The sequence below is a fragment of the Equus quagga genome, chromosome 9 (genome assembly GCF_021613505.1).
Source record: "Equus quagga isolate Etosha38 chromosome 9, UCLA_HA_Equagga_1.0, whole genome shotgun sequence".
In the NCBI taxonomy this organism is placed as follows: Eukaryota; Metazoa; Chordata; class Mammalia; order Perissodactyla; family Equidae; genus Equus; species Equus quagga.
In genome coordinates, this window is record NC_060275.1 from 4436163 (window position 1) to 4452382 (window position 16220).

At 49.3% G+C, this 16220-nt stretch overlaps 1 protein-coding gene across 2 annotated transcripts in view; it reads right to left on the reverse strand.

Annotated features, from left to right (window-relative positions):
• Nucleotides 1–800: 800 nt before the first annotated feature.
• Nucleotides 801–16220, reverse strand: part of TSHZ1 (teashirt zinc finger homeobox 1) — a 77203-nt gene continuing 61783 nt past the window's right edge. The window contains exon 3 of one of the 2 annotated variants that reach the window (XM_046671710.1): nucleotides 801–5310. In XM_046671710.1, the coding sequence (XP_046527666.1) occupies nucleotides 2111–5310 (3200 nt within the window). In that variant the 3' untranslated portion in view covers nucleotides 801–2110. The remainder of the gene's footprint in view (nucleotides 5311–16220) is intronic. The other variant, XR_006890121.1, reaches the window with a different exon arrangement.

Genomic DNA, 16220 nt, shown 5'->3' on the forward strand with positions numbered 1-16220 from the left:
CCAGGCCACCAAGGGAATGTGGAACTGGCACGGCGGCTTAGCTGCTTCTGAACAGAGCACTAAGTTCTAACGTTTCTCAGGGCATAATTTAATGAAAATGTAAGTGAAAGGTGGAAAAAGCCATTTTCCTGCCCACATCATTAAGGACTTCTGGGGCAGAAGAGGCCGGCCGGGAACGTCGTGTGTCCCCCACACAGACTGAAGCCATGAGCCTGGACCTCAGGGGTCACGTCGCGGCACTCACAGGCCAAGAGTCCCGGTGGTCTCCTCAGTCAATCCCTTAGTGCTCCAGAGCCACCTGCGGATGTGAGGCTGGACCCAGCATGGAATCAGAGAGTGGCCGCTTTTTAAAAGTCGCACACTTTTTAAAGTGCAGAAAGCAGGAGCTCCTGTTTGGAGCAACGCAGAACCGGTTCCAGGGCCCGCAGGGTCTTGGCTGCTGGAGCAAAGCCTACCGTCCTGCCCCCATCACTAAGGCCCCGGGTGCACACAAAGGATAACTGTAAACATTTTAAAATAATCCATGAGGATTCTCCAAAGGAAGCACCTCAGTCCCTCTATGTACAAAACAGCCATCACTCAACGTCTACACTCAGAAATCCGCGGCACCCGGTGGAGTTAAAAATTTTAATTACCATTTTAAAAAATGCAATACTTATCATTTGAGTGAAGCGTGTCAGCACACAAATCATAAGACGATGACTCTGAATGGAATTTCCGTTGGTAGATCGCATCAGCAATGCCTCTTGTTGCTGAAATAACATCTCAAAGGCAAAATAATGACGACGTGACAATCTACGTAAATCAAGGACTGCATGTGGCTTTATTTTACATTTGAGAAAACAGTGGATTTAATTGTGTGAACCAAAATGTACTGTACAATATTAATGATAGAACATCAAAATGTATAATTAATAGTGCATTGCTTGCTTCGTTTCATTTATTTATTTTTGTCTGATATACATGCATCTGGAAAGATGCAGGTGCCAGTAAAATTTCTCTATTTAAATCAAGCTGCAGGAACTAAATTTTATTCAAAAATTGTGGTTTTACATTATATACACAGAAATTTAATATAAAATGACAATATAAAAAGTTAAAAGAGAAAGCATACAGCCAGAAGGTACAAAGAAAGTTGAATAGATTAAAATGGTACGATATGTAACATGTAGGAGTTTTTAAGCTGATGCTGGCAATTTACAAGGAAAGGACTCCGACGTGTGCCCGATTTTTTTCATTTACCAATGCAGCACGCTATAGAAAGGTCAGCTTGTACCAAAGCTTACATTTGTAAATAACTATAAACCGCAGTATTTTACAGGAAAAAGGAAATAGCATTTTTACACATTTTTAAATAATAGCTTGCATACTGTTTTTTTTTTGCCAAAAATGGCATTTTTCAGCATCCAGAGGGTTTGGGCATAGTGGCAAATGGGGTGTTTGCTGTTGTTAGTTCTTTTTGTTTTGCTTTTTGTTTTAAACGTGTAAAGTTGTGGCTTTCTAACCCCACGAGTCCTAGACAACTTTCTATCTTCCAACAGCTGCATGCATGTTTCCTTCACAAACCAGTTCTGCATATAAAAGCTCATTTTTTAATTATTAAATAAGTTTTGTGTCTGACACAGCTTTTGATCTGAATGAAATGCCTTTAAGCCTTTTTTTCTTTTTTTTTTTTTTGAGTGAAAGGCACAGAAATGCAATTACAGTCCTCAAAGGGTTAAATTCAACACTACTAGGTTCTGTGACCTTTATTGTCATGGCCACTTTGTAATTTTAGGATGTCTTTTTGTCATTGTTATTTGTGTCTTTCTTTCCTGCTAAATAAATGTCTCTGAGTAGTGTGCCCCACTATTTCCTACAAAAGATAGCTTAACATCAAGAACAGATGTTGAAAATAAAGGTCAGACTTTGACTCACGGAAAAAGAAAAATAACATGCACAATCGGACACAGAGCATATAAATATAACTACAAAATATGTGTAAGAAAAACCAAGGTCCAGACAGGCAGTTCGGCAACAAAGGAAAGGCTGATTTCGGAGGCTCAGGCCAGGCCTAGTGCAGTACAAGGACGTTAGTGCAATGTGCCGGGGTCCCTTGCATACCTGGACGCTACTGTTTTTCCAACTCTGTCACATAGATCAGGTGGTCCTCCGGGGACTTGCCGTGGGTCTTACTAAGGTGCAGTTTGACCGCGTGCTTGCTCGCAAAAGTCCGGTTGCAGAGCTTACATTGGAATGTGGAGCCCAAGTCATCCTCGGCGGCCCCCACGGGGCCCAGAGCTTTGTTAGCCAGGACCTTCGAGACATTCTGCTGTTCTTGAATCTGATTTAGTGGCAGCTTGGAGAGATCCTTCAAGCTGAAGCCTAAATGTGTCTCTAGATGATTTATGTACGTAGAAGCAGTTCTGAACTGAGAGGCACAATCGTTGCAAAAGAAAACAGGATGCCCTGTGTCCAGGTTCTTGAGGAACTTCGTCCCCCCTGTCCTCCTCAGCTGGTACTTCACGTTGGCCAGCCAGTGGCTGATGGTGGTCATGGAGAGCCCGGTAAACTTGGAGATGTGCACCCGCTCCTGAGGGCCCAGGTCCGACATGATGTACTTACCTTCCGAGGTCTCCCGCAGGCTCGAGGCGAACTGGGCCTGCAGGATGAGCAGGTGCTGGGGGTTCCAGTTGGACTGTCGTCCCTTCCTCTTGTGAACGGGCGACAGCTCGTCCAGCGCCTCCTCGAAGCTGCTGCCGTCGGCGTCCGACTTCTCCGACACCGTGGAGGGCGTGGAGGACTTGGGGGTCAGCCGGCCCGTGAGGTTTTTCACCATGTCAGATATGTCCATCAGGGCGCTCTCCCGGAGAGGCGACGAGACGGAGTCAGGTGCGCTGGACACCAGGGGCTTGCTTTTGGACTTGGTCAGGTCGATGGGCTGGTCGCTGTTCTCGTAGTAGTAGCGGTCGATGGCATCGGCCTGCTTGCCGGGGGTGGCGGGGTAGACGGGATTGTCTAGCATGCTGTTGCTGATTTTGTACAGCATGGCCAGTGGGTCGAGCGAGGGGCTCACGGGCTTGGACACCTTGCCAAGGTGGGTGTTCATGATGGACTGCAGCGCGCTCAGCGGGCTGATGAAGGAGGGCTCCGGGGAGTGGTCCGTGATGATCCCCAGGGTACTGCAGCCATTGGTGACTTTGGCTTTGAGAGGCTCGGTGCCATTTGGGGTGTGGGCGTCCACCGCGCCCTCTCTCTTGGCCTTGCCCACCTCCGCGTCGGGGCCCTTCCTCTGCTGCGGTTTGCCGCTGACTTCCTCCGTTCTAGGGAAATCTTTATTCTCTTTGGCCACGGGGGACACGGCCTTGGCTGGGGAGCCCCTCTCCTTCTCTGCAGGCCTCTCCTCCTTCTTCACACTGACCTTGCCAGTGACCTTCTCCACCAGCTCCTCCATGGCCGACACGTTGCTCTTGTGGGGCGGTGGCGTGAGGCTCCCAGGGGAGTGCAGGAGGGCACTGTGCTCTGAGGACAGCGACTTCACGCTGCTGGCGTAGGACGGCTGTATCTGCACGCTCTGCACTGCCGGCAGCGGCTTCACGGTGCCAGGCAGCTGGTAGGCCGCGTGGATGCTGGGGTAGCCGCCCCACGAGGGCGCGCCGTTCTGGGCTTTGCTGATGGCGGTGGAGACCGTGTTTTCTAGGGACTTCAGAATGTCCACCCCGCCCTTGGGGCTGTCGTCCAGGTCCTCCTCACGGAGGTACTGATAGAGGGTGGTGGGCTCAAACTTCTCGGAGCCGTCCTCGCTCTCCTCCTTGATCTTCTTCTCCGCGTCACTGGCGGCCGGTGCCTTCTCCTTCTCTGGCTCCTTCTTCTCTTCCGAGGTCGTGGAGCCCACAGGAGAGTCAGGCTGCTTTTTGATGTGGGAGGCGGGGAGCCGGGTGTGCGTGGTTGGGGGCAAAGGTATGGACTGGATCTTCTCTTCCACTACAGGGTCCAGCACCAGCTGCTTCCCTTTCTTGGAGGCAGAGGTGGTCACTTTCAAGAAGTGGCCGGTGACCATCATGTGGGCGGTGAGCTGCTGCAAGGTGTCGTGGGAGCTGCCGCACTCCATGCACTTGAGGATCTGCGCTTTGCGGGCCTCGAACTGCCAGGTGTAGCTGGCACCGTTCTGGTAGCCATAGCGGTTGTTGGGCGTCACGTAGGGGTTGGCAGTCTTCTGATCCTTGGCGGACTCACTGAGTGCAGCGTCCGCAGCGATTCCTGCTGGCTCGGGAGAACAAGGGGATACCAGGTCCTGGAGCGCTCGCTTTTTGGTAGAAGGGACCAGTTTGGTGATGGCTGGTACTGGCTCCTTCAGAGGCACTTTCTGGTAATGCTTTGTCTTGATCATGTGGACGCTCAGGTCTTGCAAGGACTCAAAAGAGTGGCCGCAGTACATGCACTTGAGCACTTTCTGGGCGTCCTCCTTCCCTTCCATCTCCATCAGGGAGCGCTTCCTGGGCTTGGACCACCGCTTGGTCTTCTCAGAATCCTTGTCCCTGTTGTCATCACGGTAGTGCCCCGTCTCGTTCATGTGCACCGTCAGCTCCACCAGCGTGTCGTAGGCAGCGCTGCAGTCTTTGCACCGGAACTTGCTGGCGCCGGTGAACACAGAGCCATAGAGTTTGTTGTTCTGCCGGTACAGCTGCACGGTGCTGAAAAGGCTGGGCTCGGGGAGCAGCCCATAGGAGGACGTCTGCTGCAGCGTCTTGGCCAGGGCCGCCTGATGCCAGTCATAGCCCGAGCCGCCACTGCTGCTGGTGCTGGTGCTGGTGCTGGAGCCTGAGCTGGAGCCAGAGCTGGAGCTGGGTGTGCTCGCGGTGGTCCCCGTGGTCCCCGTGGTACTGGTGGGGGGCGTAGGGGCGGGAGTGGAGCCCTCCTTCTGGCCGACATCGTTGTTGCTGGTGGTGGAACTGGACTTCTTTAAATCCAGAGCTAAGCTGGACCAGCAGGACTCCGAGAATAAGTTTGCATACACAGCCTTGATTTGTGCCAAGCTGTCCTGGGGGTAGGAGATGCTGTCTGGACCCTGCGGATCCTCTTTCTCTTCTCTGGAGGAAGAGCTTTTGAAATGGGCTAGCTGGTCGCTGTTTTCGCTGAAAGGCGACCCATAGCCGGCGTCCTGGTTCGTCGCAGTGCTGACGGGGGAGTTCTGGTAGCTCTGGGCCTCTTTGATCTCTGTCTCTTCATTGCACACATAGTCGCCCTCCTGAATGCCCAGGGACAGCCCATCCTCCTCCACATTTTCTTCATCTATTTCTGCTGCCTTCAGTTCTTCCTCAGGAACATAAGCTAGAAGAGAAAAATGAAACACAGTGAGGAGAAATAAATCACCTTCAAGGACGCGGCCTCCCCAGCAGTTAGATGATCTTTAAAAAGATGTTTCTCAGCCAAGCTCCCAGGTTACGAGGCTACCTTCACTTTATACAAGTTCCCGCTCTGCAACTCGACGGCAGAAATCAGGTGTCAGCCAGGACACCGCACCCCACCTAAGTGCGTACTAGTCAACGAAGGAGCCTCAGCAGAAGGGCCAGCATCCGCCCCCTTCTTACAGATGCCCGTTTGGTCCCACAGCAGGAGCGGAAGGGAGCCCAGCCAGCTCCTCTGCAGGCCCTTCCTTTCCTTAGTGACGTGTGAGTCCCGCATGCCTTCCCATCACGTGGAAGCTGGTTGTCCACTCTTAGGGCAAGAGATCCCACAGTCAGTAATATGGTTTCCATAAATAAAAACATTCCTCAAAGGCAAGCAATAAAAATAATCTGGTCTTCACTAAAAAAAGAACAAAACCGAGAACCACCAGCCCCCTGCCTGGCCTGGATGGAGCAGAAGTCACCTGCATGGGGATACCAGACAAGTGTCAAAGGGCTCCAGTTGTACAAGGCAGCATTACTCATAAGGGCCAAAAGGTGGAAACATGCAAACGTCCATTGACGGATGAGGGGGTGAACAAAACATGTGTATATACAATGGGAGATTATTCAGCCTTACAAAGGAAGGAAATTCTGACACATGCTACAACATGGATGACCCTGGAGGGCACTATGCTGAGTGAAAGAAGCCAGACATAAAAGGACACATGTTGTATGATTCTACTTCTATGAGCTACCTGTAAGCAGTCAGATTCATAGAGACAGAGAGCAGAATGGTGGTTCCCAGGGGATGACGGAGGGGGAAAGGAGAGTTAGTGTTTAATGGTGGCACACTTTCAGTTTGAGAAGATGAAAAAGCTCTGGAGATGGATAATGTTGATGGTTGCACGACAATATGAATGTCCTTAATGCTCCTGAACTGTCCGCTTAAAAATGGTTAAAGGGGTAATTTTAAGTTATGAATATTTTACCATAATAAAAATGTTTTTTAAACTTATCAAGGCCAATAGTATATGCTACGATGGCCTACTTCAGGCTACAACTGCACAGAGGAGTAAAGTCTTGGGGTGAAGGCAGCATCTCCCAGAGGAAGCTACAGGATATTGACAGTTGTCACAGGAGTGAGGGTGGGAGGGCACATAGATCATTACAGGGCACCTGATTGTTTTCCTGCAAGACATTTGAGATCCTCTAATATGTGACCTGCCTTGTTAACTCCCAAGGGGAGAAAATTGCAGGCACCACCTCTTAACTTATTTGACCAATGTACTTTTATTTATTTTTTATTATTTTTTTGAGGGAACGATTAGCTGAACTAGCGTTCCATCAACTACTTGGGAAATGTGGGGTTAAGATATTTTCCAGAAAGCCCCTATTAAAATGCACTGATACGACCTGAGAGGGGTGTCTCATTAAATATGATCACTCATTATCACATTATCAGAGCTAGCTCCTAAGGGAATGTGGCAAAGAGCACACACGTTTTCAGGAATGGTTGATGGGAGAGACAGAGAACATCTTGCTGCCAAAAGGCGGATGCCGAGGCCAGGAGGAAGCGACAGGAGGGGATCAGCACCTGCACACAGAAGTGTTCAGACTGGGATGGAGGCAAGCACTCCTGAGCGTTTGCACACACAGGCACCATGAACACACGTGCACACTCACACTTGCACACACGGTGAATGACAACAGAATCAATTGTTTGGAGAGGCTCCTTCAACTGGACCCTTCAGAATTCCCACACACACTGTGCTTTTCTGCATACAGGCCCATTCCCACCTCGGGCTGATGGCATCAAGCAATCTGAGCACGCGTGTTCACGTCTGTTCCACAGCTGAATGCAGAACAGCAGTCCAGTGACAAAGCCAGAATTACAGTTCTGTTGATACTGTGCTGCTTGCATGAAAACTAATCAATAGTGTGAGCCCTCAGGTTTAACTACAGGTGTCGGTGTCTGAATAATGCTCTGCATAACCCTATGGCCCTCCTGTAAAATGTAAAGCTCATAAAATTAAAAAATGATGGCCAAGTAATCACGTTTTCATTTTTTCCATAATTATTAAAGGTTTATTTAGGAGGGTCCAGCGTTCCGAGGGCTCACAGCTTAGATCCTCAGCCCAAGGGCCCCCTTCAGAAGCACCTGTCACCCTCGTCACCTCGAAGCCTGCCTGGCCTGGGCCCACCTAAACAAGGTCTACCTCTGTGGATTCTGATGGTGACATTTAAGCCCACAGGGCATCCTAGGCAGGGCAGGGCTCATTTGAAGATGGAGGCAACAGGTCCCATGGAGTCTTGGACTGACAGAGAGCTGTCCCAAGGCATGCTCCACAGTGCGCCCTGAGGCAGTTCCATGTACTCGGCTCAACTGGAGGAAGCTGCCTAATAGACTTAGTCGATCCATTTTTATGAAAGGAAGATTCATGCCCTAGCAATTAATTCAAACTAACTTAAAGGAACTGTTTTATCTGGACCAGTGTGGCTCAGCTAGGGAGGCCCGTTACCATGGGTCCACTACCTGCGTGCAACTGCCCCATGTTGCAGTTGCCTGTTAGCTGGTCCGTCTTCCTCCCTGGACCAAAACAAGGCCTCCCACAGTCTACCTCACAGTAGGCACCTGGCAGTGTGTGCTAAATAAATAAATCCCTTTCATCTCAGCTCTGGAAACACAGAAGTGGGAAACTTCTTGTCATGCCTCTAGGGTGTGTTTAGCACCCACCAGTCCCCCCCTCAGAGGCAGCATCTCAGGGCCTGAAATGGCACAGACGTGATTTAGTTGGTATCTGCCTGCACCGTCCACGTCCCACTAGAGTGGAGTGTCATCAGATCATGCTCCATCCTGGGCCCATCCTCCTTCTGACATAGTCCAGTCTACACTCAGGAAGTCCCCAGGTTAAGCTAAAATGCATCTCGTTGACACTCCAAAGCCCCAGTGCAACAAATACTACTGGTGTCAGACAGAACCACCCGGAGCAAACCCCAGCCTCTTCCACGACAAAGACTTCCTAAGAGGACACTGGTTTCAGAGAGCCATCCTCTCACTTGGAAACCCATGTCCACTGTTTCTCTGGAGCTGGGGGTGTGGAAGGGAGGGACCCCTAGTGTGCCTGCCCTCCTGCAGCTCATCTCCAAGCAAGGAACGATGCAGGGGGAGCAGGCAGAGATTGAGGGGGCTCAAGGAGACAACTTGGGAAAGGAGGGGAGCCCCAGTGTGGAGTAAGGTAAAGGCTGGGATCCTGCCAGCTTTCTCTGTGCTGGGTTGAGCATGCCCACCTTCTAAACGTCCCTGTGGGGATGGGATGCAGCTTTGAGTTCCTCCCACCCCAGTCACACTCCTGGGAACGGCGCGTGTTGACCCCATCGTCTACGGGGGTGGAGCACTGGCTTCCTCTGGCCACTCCTTCATGTCGCTCTTTCTGTTCCCACTTCAGCCTCTTTCTGGCCAATCTTAACTCCTCCTATGAGTCCTCCGTGCATGCTATGACCACAGAACTCACGTCCACCCCTGCAAACCTGCTGAGAGGCCACGCCTCTTCCGCCCCATCAGGAGAGGCCCCATGAGGGCAGGGCCTGGTGTTGCCTTCCGTGTCCAGAGCCTGCCCCGTGTCTGGCACGTCGACAGAGCTCCAGTTATTATGACACGACTCTATCATGACGGGGTGTTCCACAGACACTCCCAATTGCAAACAAAATGAGTTCCTCTGCCCCCTCCAGCACTCCCTCCTTCCCCAACAGCAGCACACTTCCTCCTCCTGAGTTAGGAATGTCCTCAGTCGTTCCTGAATTATCCCCAAACAAGCCGTCCAGGCAGGGAAAATGGCGGTGTCCTCAATGCCTCCCCATCCTCAAGTCCTCTACCCACCATGGCCCAGGTCTCAGTAACTCAGGCCCAAAGGCTTACACTAGACGTCGGAGCTGGGCCGCCTCCCTCTCCTTGTCCTGCAGTGCTCTTCCTTCGGGCTGGCCCGGAGGTTCTGCTTGAAGCAAATCTTGAGTTACAATCTTTAAGTTCCACGTTCTGCATGGGAGGTGCCAGTCCTCACACGGACTCTCCCTCCCTGCTACGCATCCAGCCCTCGGGGCACCCCGACTGCTCTGTCCACCTGGGCACAGGCGGCCCTTTGCCCTCCCCGATCCACCTGGTGAGCCCGACTTGTCCTCAAGAGGAAGTTCGGATGTCACCTCTGTGATGATGCCTTTAATGCCCTCACAGAATTCACCATTCTACGCAGAATTGAGAGATCTCCACCTGTCTGTCCTGTTAGCTAAACTGTGGGCTCTCACTCACCTCTCTCCGCTGAGGCCCACCTGTCCACCACGGGGCTGGGCACTTCTCTTCATCTCCTCATTTCAACCCTCACCACCCTTCAAGGCAGCATCGCTGAAATGCCAATGGTGCAGAGGAGAAAACTGAGTGTCGGAGAAGTTGACGGAAGTCAAACGATGGACACAGCACTGGAATTTGGGCCGCCTGATTCCCAGTCCCGGTCTTGCCACTTTGCCACTGTCAGGACCAAATTTCTGTCCTTTGTCTCCTGAGCATCTCAATCCAGGAAATGCTGAATGAATTAATGACCCAAAGTAAGTCTGTACCAAGTATAGAGAACACCCACTGCGTGCCAGTCACGGTGTGTAAGTGAGAGAAACTCAACGAAGGAGATTAAAAGGAGAGAAACTGTCACTGTTGACACCCTTTGGCCCAATCATTTTGCTTTTGGAAGTCTAGCCTCAGAAGACGACATGAAATACAGAAAAAGCTCTACGCACAAAGACGCCTTTCACAGTATTATTCCACATAAAACTTGCTGCAGTCTAAATCTGCAACAATGAGGGGTAAGTGATTTGTGGTTTATTCGTATGATGCGAAATTATTCAAACATTAAAAAGGATGCTTTAACGACATGCGCAAAGTCATTAAATGAAAGAAAGCAGAAGACGAAACTGTACTCTGAGCACAATGGAAAAGTTCTTTCAAAAGAATGTTAATAGTGGCTTTTTCTAGATAATGAATGCATGGGTCATGCGTTGAGTGAAGTGGCTCTTGATAAATATCTCTATTTTCAAAATCTTCTTCAATGTTTTCAGTTCAACAAACATGGATTAGCCATTTCACACCGTTTCTGGAGTAAGACAGAATGTTAACAGTGGTTTTTTGGAAGCAAACCTTCAGGGAGGGCCTGGCGCCCGAGAGCCAGACCCTAGGAGTTTGGGAGTTGGGAAGGGCAGGGCCAAGCCTGCAGTGGGAATGTGGGAAGGGCTTCGCTAATTGTTACTTTTATATTTTTTTGAATGTTTAAAAGTAAGGGGGGGTGACTCCAGTGGGTAGGAGAGTGCCCCATGCGTCGGCCCCTCCCATCTTCCTCCGGCTCTCTCCTCGCCCTCCAGCATGCTCTGGCCAGCCTTCCCTTGAGGGGGCTGCCATCCCACAGACGCGTGGCAGGGGCTCTCCTGCGGCCCTCACTCCACCAGCTCCATGGTCATCGTGCTCCATCATTCAGCCTCCAGCCAACGTGGTCCCTGTCCTTTTGTAACCTACCAGGATTTACACTTTTATCATAGGATCTTCCAGTTTATTAATTCTGGTAAGTTGATATTCTTTGGCTACTTTATGATTCCACCATGTTGTTTTAGCTCATTGGACCTATGTTTTTAATGGGTTAACTTTTCAACTCTAACTTACAAGGGTCACCAGGAAGCGCAGACCTCGAGGGCAGCTGGGGGCCGTCTGTCCTGTGCCCAGACCGCCAGATGCCTTCCAATCCCAGAGGAGCTTTCCCACTCCCTCCTCGGGTGAAAGGCCTGGGAAGATCAGTTTCGAAGAGAGCAGGTCCACTGACCCCAAGAATCTACAAGCACATCCCCCATTCTCCCGCCCCCTCTGACGAGCCATCCTCCAGCCAAAGCGCTGGTCAGCGCCAACCTGACTCTGGAGCACTCATGGCCACATGGGGACACAGACCTTGGGATGGCCACAGCTCCTAATGGTGCAAAGGATTCGACTGCACCACAGACGGAGGCGGGCAGGAGGGAGAGGGAGCCCATGGAATGTTCCAGATTAATTCTGTGAGCAACCATCCAGCCTCACCTTACCCTTCTGCTCTCCATTCTAAGAACCATCAAGGGCTGGCTTAGTTTGAAGGCCCCAGAAGTGATAATAACGAGGACTGTGGGAGCATCGCGATCTAGAGACCAGCCACCCGGCACCGACCCCTTATCTCCCAACCTCCTCCCACCTGACCGTGGGGCTCTTCCTGAGCTTCCCCCAGGTTCAGGGTTGCACTCCAACCTGCCGTGCCTCGCTTCTAGACTTGATCCTTTAAAAGCAGTGCCCGAGCCCCCCAGGATACTCCCAACAGCTCCCACCTTCCAGAATGGGGCTCAGGCTGAGGACATGTGTATCTCAGGGCCAGAGCCCTCAGGAGGCTCTAAAGTCTACTGGGTTTCATATTAAGAGTTTGGGCCTGGACAAGACGAGAAGGTTGGGTCTTGCAGGACACGGGCCGTGAAGATGGAAATTCTTAGACTGGACCCTTGGGCCTGCAGACAAGAAGACCAACTGGACACTTGGCATCAGTACTGGGCAGGGAAGGAGTTCTTTGGTTCTGCCACATCTGATCAGGGAGGAATTGGCTAAATGACTTTTTGAGACACATGCCCCAGGGCCACATCTGTCACCCACCACAAGTGCACAGAATGACCCTGGGTGTGTGCAGGGGTGATCAGAAGAAAGGGGTGCCCTCAGGAGCCTGAAACCGGAGGCTGGGGTAGGTGGTTGAAGCTGACATTCCATCTGCTTGGCTCTACAGGACTGAGGCTAACGAGGCCATTGTTGTGGTTCCCTATAGTAGGACAGACCCCCATCATTATCATGACATGAGGACAGAGGAACCAAAGAGACTGATGGGCGACCCGAGAGGGAGCCCAGCCCAGTCACCTGTGGACAGTGTGATCCCCATACTCTCACTTGGGGCCTCGGTTTCCCCAACAGTGCAATCATGGCAGTGACTGATACCTTGGAATTGTAGGAAGTATTCATGGAAATGGCAGCATTTCATCATTATCCCGCCCAGCTCTGTTCCGGCCGCACCCCTCCTCCCCATCATGCACGCCCTCCCTACAGACTCTCAATATGAACCAGAAGATGCGCCCCACTGGGCCATCCTCCCACAGCTGTCAGAAGGCACCCCTCATTAGCCTCAAGCCTCGCAAGTGTAAATGGGAAGACAGGAACCAAGTAATCAAGGCTCCTCCTGGCGAGCACTGTCCTGTTACCGCCTCCATCATTGTACTGATGGTGCACGTGACACTCGGACCAATGGATCATTCAGGAACTAGTTCTTTAACTTCTGCATTATCCAGGCCCCTCCATCCGCCCCTCCACAGCTTCCCTGATCACTAGAACTTCTGCCAGGGAACAGAGGAAGGAAGGGAGAGGTGGGAATGCACATGGAGCGAAGCTGTGTTCCTGGCTGGCAGCTCTTCCCAGGGCCCAATGGCAGAGGCGGTGTTAATAAGTGACGAGGAGCAGGCTGGGGAACTTTGTTTATTCAAGCTCTCTTTCCCTCATCAGCATGCATAACTGAGAGTTGGCTGTGAATGAGGAAAATGGGTATTTAAAAGTGACCAATATACAACACAGGTCTCTGATCCCTGCCTGGCGACTGGCTTACAGTAAATACCAAACTTAGCTATTGTATTGCCACCTGGTGAAACTATACCATCGTCCCAGATTACGTGTTTATCTACATCAAACTAGGGTTAAGCCGGCAAATGTGATATCCAGGAACAGATGGCCGTTATATCAAAATACATTTACTCCACGGGACCAATGCACAGAGGGGCTCACACACACCTAAGTGAGACGTGCAGCTTCCATTCGTTGTAGAATCTTGAAAAACATACTTTCTTCCAAATTTATAATTGATCCCTTGTAAAGGTAACTTCACCTCTGCTACAGAGAGCCAGTGGTTTTGATGAAAGATAGAATATACTGGGAGATAAAAAATGCAAAGGAAGCAGATACAGGTACAGAGCTCACTTCCTCCCACATGAAAATACAAGCAGGATTTATGTTAATTTACGAACATAGGGTCTGATGTTTTGCAGGAAGGCTGACACTCTGCCAAGCAAAGGTGAAAGGTCACTTCTGCTCGGACGTGAGAGGAGCAAAAATTTTTCTATCATTTTGGTAAATTTTACTTGCCTGGCACCGATCGCTAATGCACTGGTTTGCTAAACCATCTGATTTATAACAGAATTATTTCTTAAAACCCAACTGAAGCCATTTTTAAGAACTGCAGAGCCTCTAAATAAAATGGCCTATGGTTTTTACCCAATTCTAACTTTAATTAGGAATCCACAGGTAACTTCCTTAAAATAAATATAACTTCTTCTTTTCCTCACTTCCCAGGAATTCAATTTCAAGTTAAGTGATAAATAAGGGGGCTCGTTTCGAGGCCCCTCCCCCCCGTCCAACGAGGATATTGGGTATTAACCTCACGTCTAGAGTTAGCTGCATATTAAGACACTGTAACTGAACAAGTGGGATGGCACAGATTAGAGCTTAGGTTAAAAAGACTGAAAACTTTCTTTGATTTTCAGTGATGTCAGGAAGTAAAAGAAGAGGAGAAACGTACTAAGAATCTTGGAAAATTAAAAGAGAAGTTAAAATGAAGGGTGAAGAGCAGAAAGGAAATAACTCTTGAAGGAACCTAGGACAACTTGTAGCTATTTCACTACCCCTGGGCTGTGTTTAATCTATATGACAGTGTTCTCTGGTTCCACAAATTAAAAAGCTAGCCACCCCAAAGACACGCATGCCCAATGCCAAGCTCGGGGGAAATCGCATGTTTTCAGCTATTACCCCTACATTGGAGGGATAAATACCACGCTAGGATGTCTGAGGGGTCTGGTTTACAAACCCTATATTAGCAAATTAGGCCCCAAACACCAGGTTCCAACTCAGTATTATCTACCACCTGAAACCAGAAAAGACTGTTTATGAAAAAGGGTAAGATTCACCCTAATGGATGACATTTAGACATCCAGAGAGGATACTTGTGCATGAAATATCTCTTCAAATGGTGGAAACAAATATAAAGAAACATAACTCAGAATAAGTACGTCTTCATTCTCTGACTCTGCTCCATACCCGTGAGCCACCACAAAGAACCAAGAGAGAACGTCTTCCAGTGCAGCAACTTTCTCCACGGCACCTGATGTACACTGCAATTCCTCAACACCAAGTCTACCGTCAAAAAGTGAGCTCCTGCAGGCCTTCACCACGGGTCTTAGAACAGGAAAGTGAGAGGTGAGACGAGAAAGGGATTTTTATAGTCTCGGAACCCCACTCAGGGTTTACGTCTCAGGAATGTGTCACCATTTTCAAACCCAGTACCTTGTTCTCATAAATGCACAGGATTCAGGAAGACAAATGGGAACGCTAGCTCTTTGGGCCACGGGCGTTTGTATGTAAGCAAGCATGGGGACACACACAGACCTGCAAGCCTGGACGAGAGACCAACTGTTAACACAAAGTGAGAAGAATATTTATCTTTAAATATGCTACAGTCAGATATAGATTATACACCAGTGTGATCCAGCACGAGCTAAAACATCCCACAGAATTATTTCTATCCTTGCTTGGAAACTTACTACAGGGTCTCACAACACCCGCCTTTCTGAAATCCCCTTAATAACAACAACGGAACCCGAATCAAAGTTCCATCACACTGTCATGACAGAAAATAGCATTCCCTTATCATAATAATTAGGTTTATTTTTACTATTATCAGTGAATTCCCATAATTGCTTTCCCAGATGCTTTTCTAAAAATTTTACCTAGGCAGACAGAGGGAATGGGAGAGAGATCCATAAAAACTCACAAGTTTCGATAGAGCAATTATTTGTCATGATCTTTTGTTTTCATTATAAGCTACAATTTTCTAAAAATCTTTAGTTCACATAGATACAAATGTACTGGAATATATTATAGTATTTCTAGAAATTTTTATTTCTAGTGATGAAACCATGAGAACAATATACTTCACAAGATGAATGAATACAATTTTTTAGCCGAAAAGATTCTTATGAGAGAGGCCACTGAATCACAGAAATAAAGTCAACTCAACGTGGCTGCATTTTCTCTGCTAAAACCCTCATCCTCGGTGCCATCAGCTCTGCTCTGCCATCACCCGCCCCCACCCCACAGAAATCTGATGAATGAGTAAGCTTGGAAACTAACTGCAGTATAAAATTCTCCTTTTACAATTACTTATAGAAATAAATGACATTTCTCCCCATCAAATAAAACAAAGACTCGAAATCATCATTTCTGCTATTTCTTCTTGTGTCAAAACAGCTTTGCCATCACTCCCCCCCCGCCCTTCTGGAGCCTAGCATACTGTGTGGGGTGTGACACTGTGAGCACACACAGTGCATCCTGCCCTCAGTGGAAGCACACGTCTAGCAGCCATGCAGACTGAGAGGAGTCCATCTGAGCAAGCCCACACGAGCACCTGCAAGGCAGGAGAACAGACTGCCGGCCTTCACGCGCACGTGTGGGTGTGTGTTCAAATGTGTGGGTGTGTGCGTGTGTGTATGAGGCTGGGTGTGTTTGAGTGCATACGTGGTTTGTGTGTGTGTGCACACGTGGGAGTGAGTGCATGTATGCATGAATGTATGTACGCATGCATGTGAGTGCAGGCATGTGTGTGCATGTGAGTGAACACAAAATAAAAACTACATAGACTCTATCATTTTCTAAATGGAAATGAGACAACTGGATCTTATGGTTAGACTTTGATTTTTTTTTGTAATTAAATCTTGTTAATATTT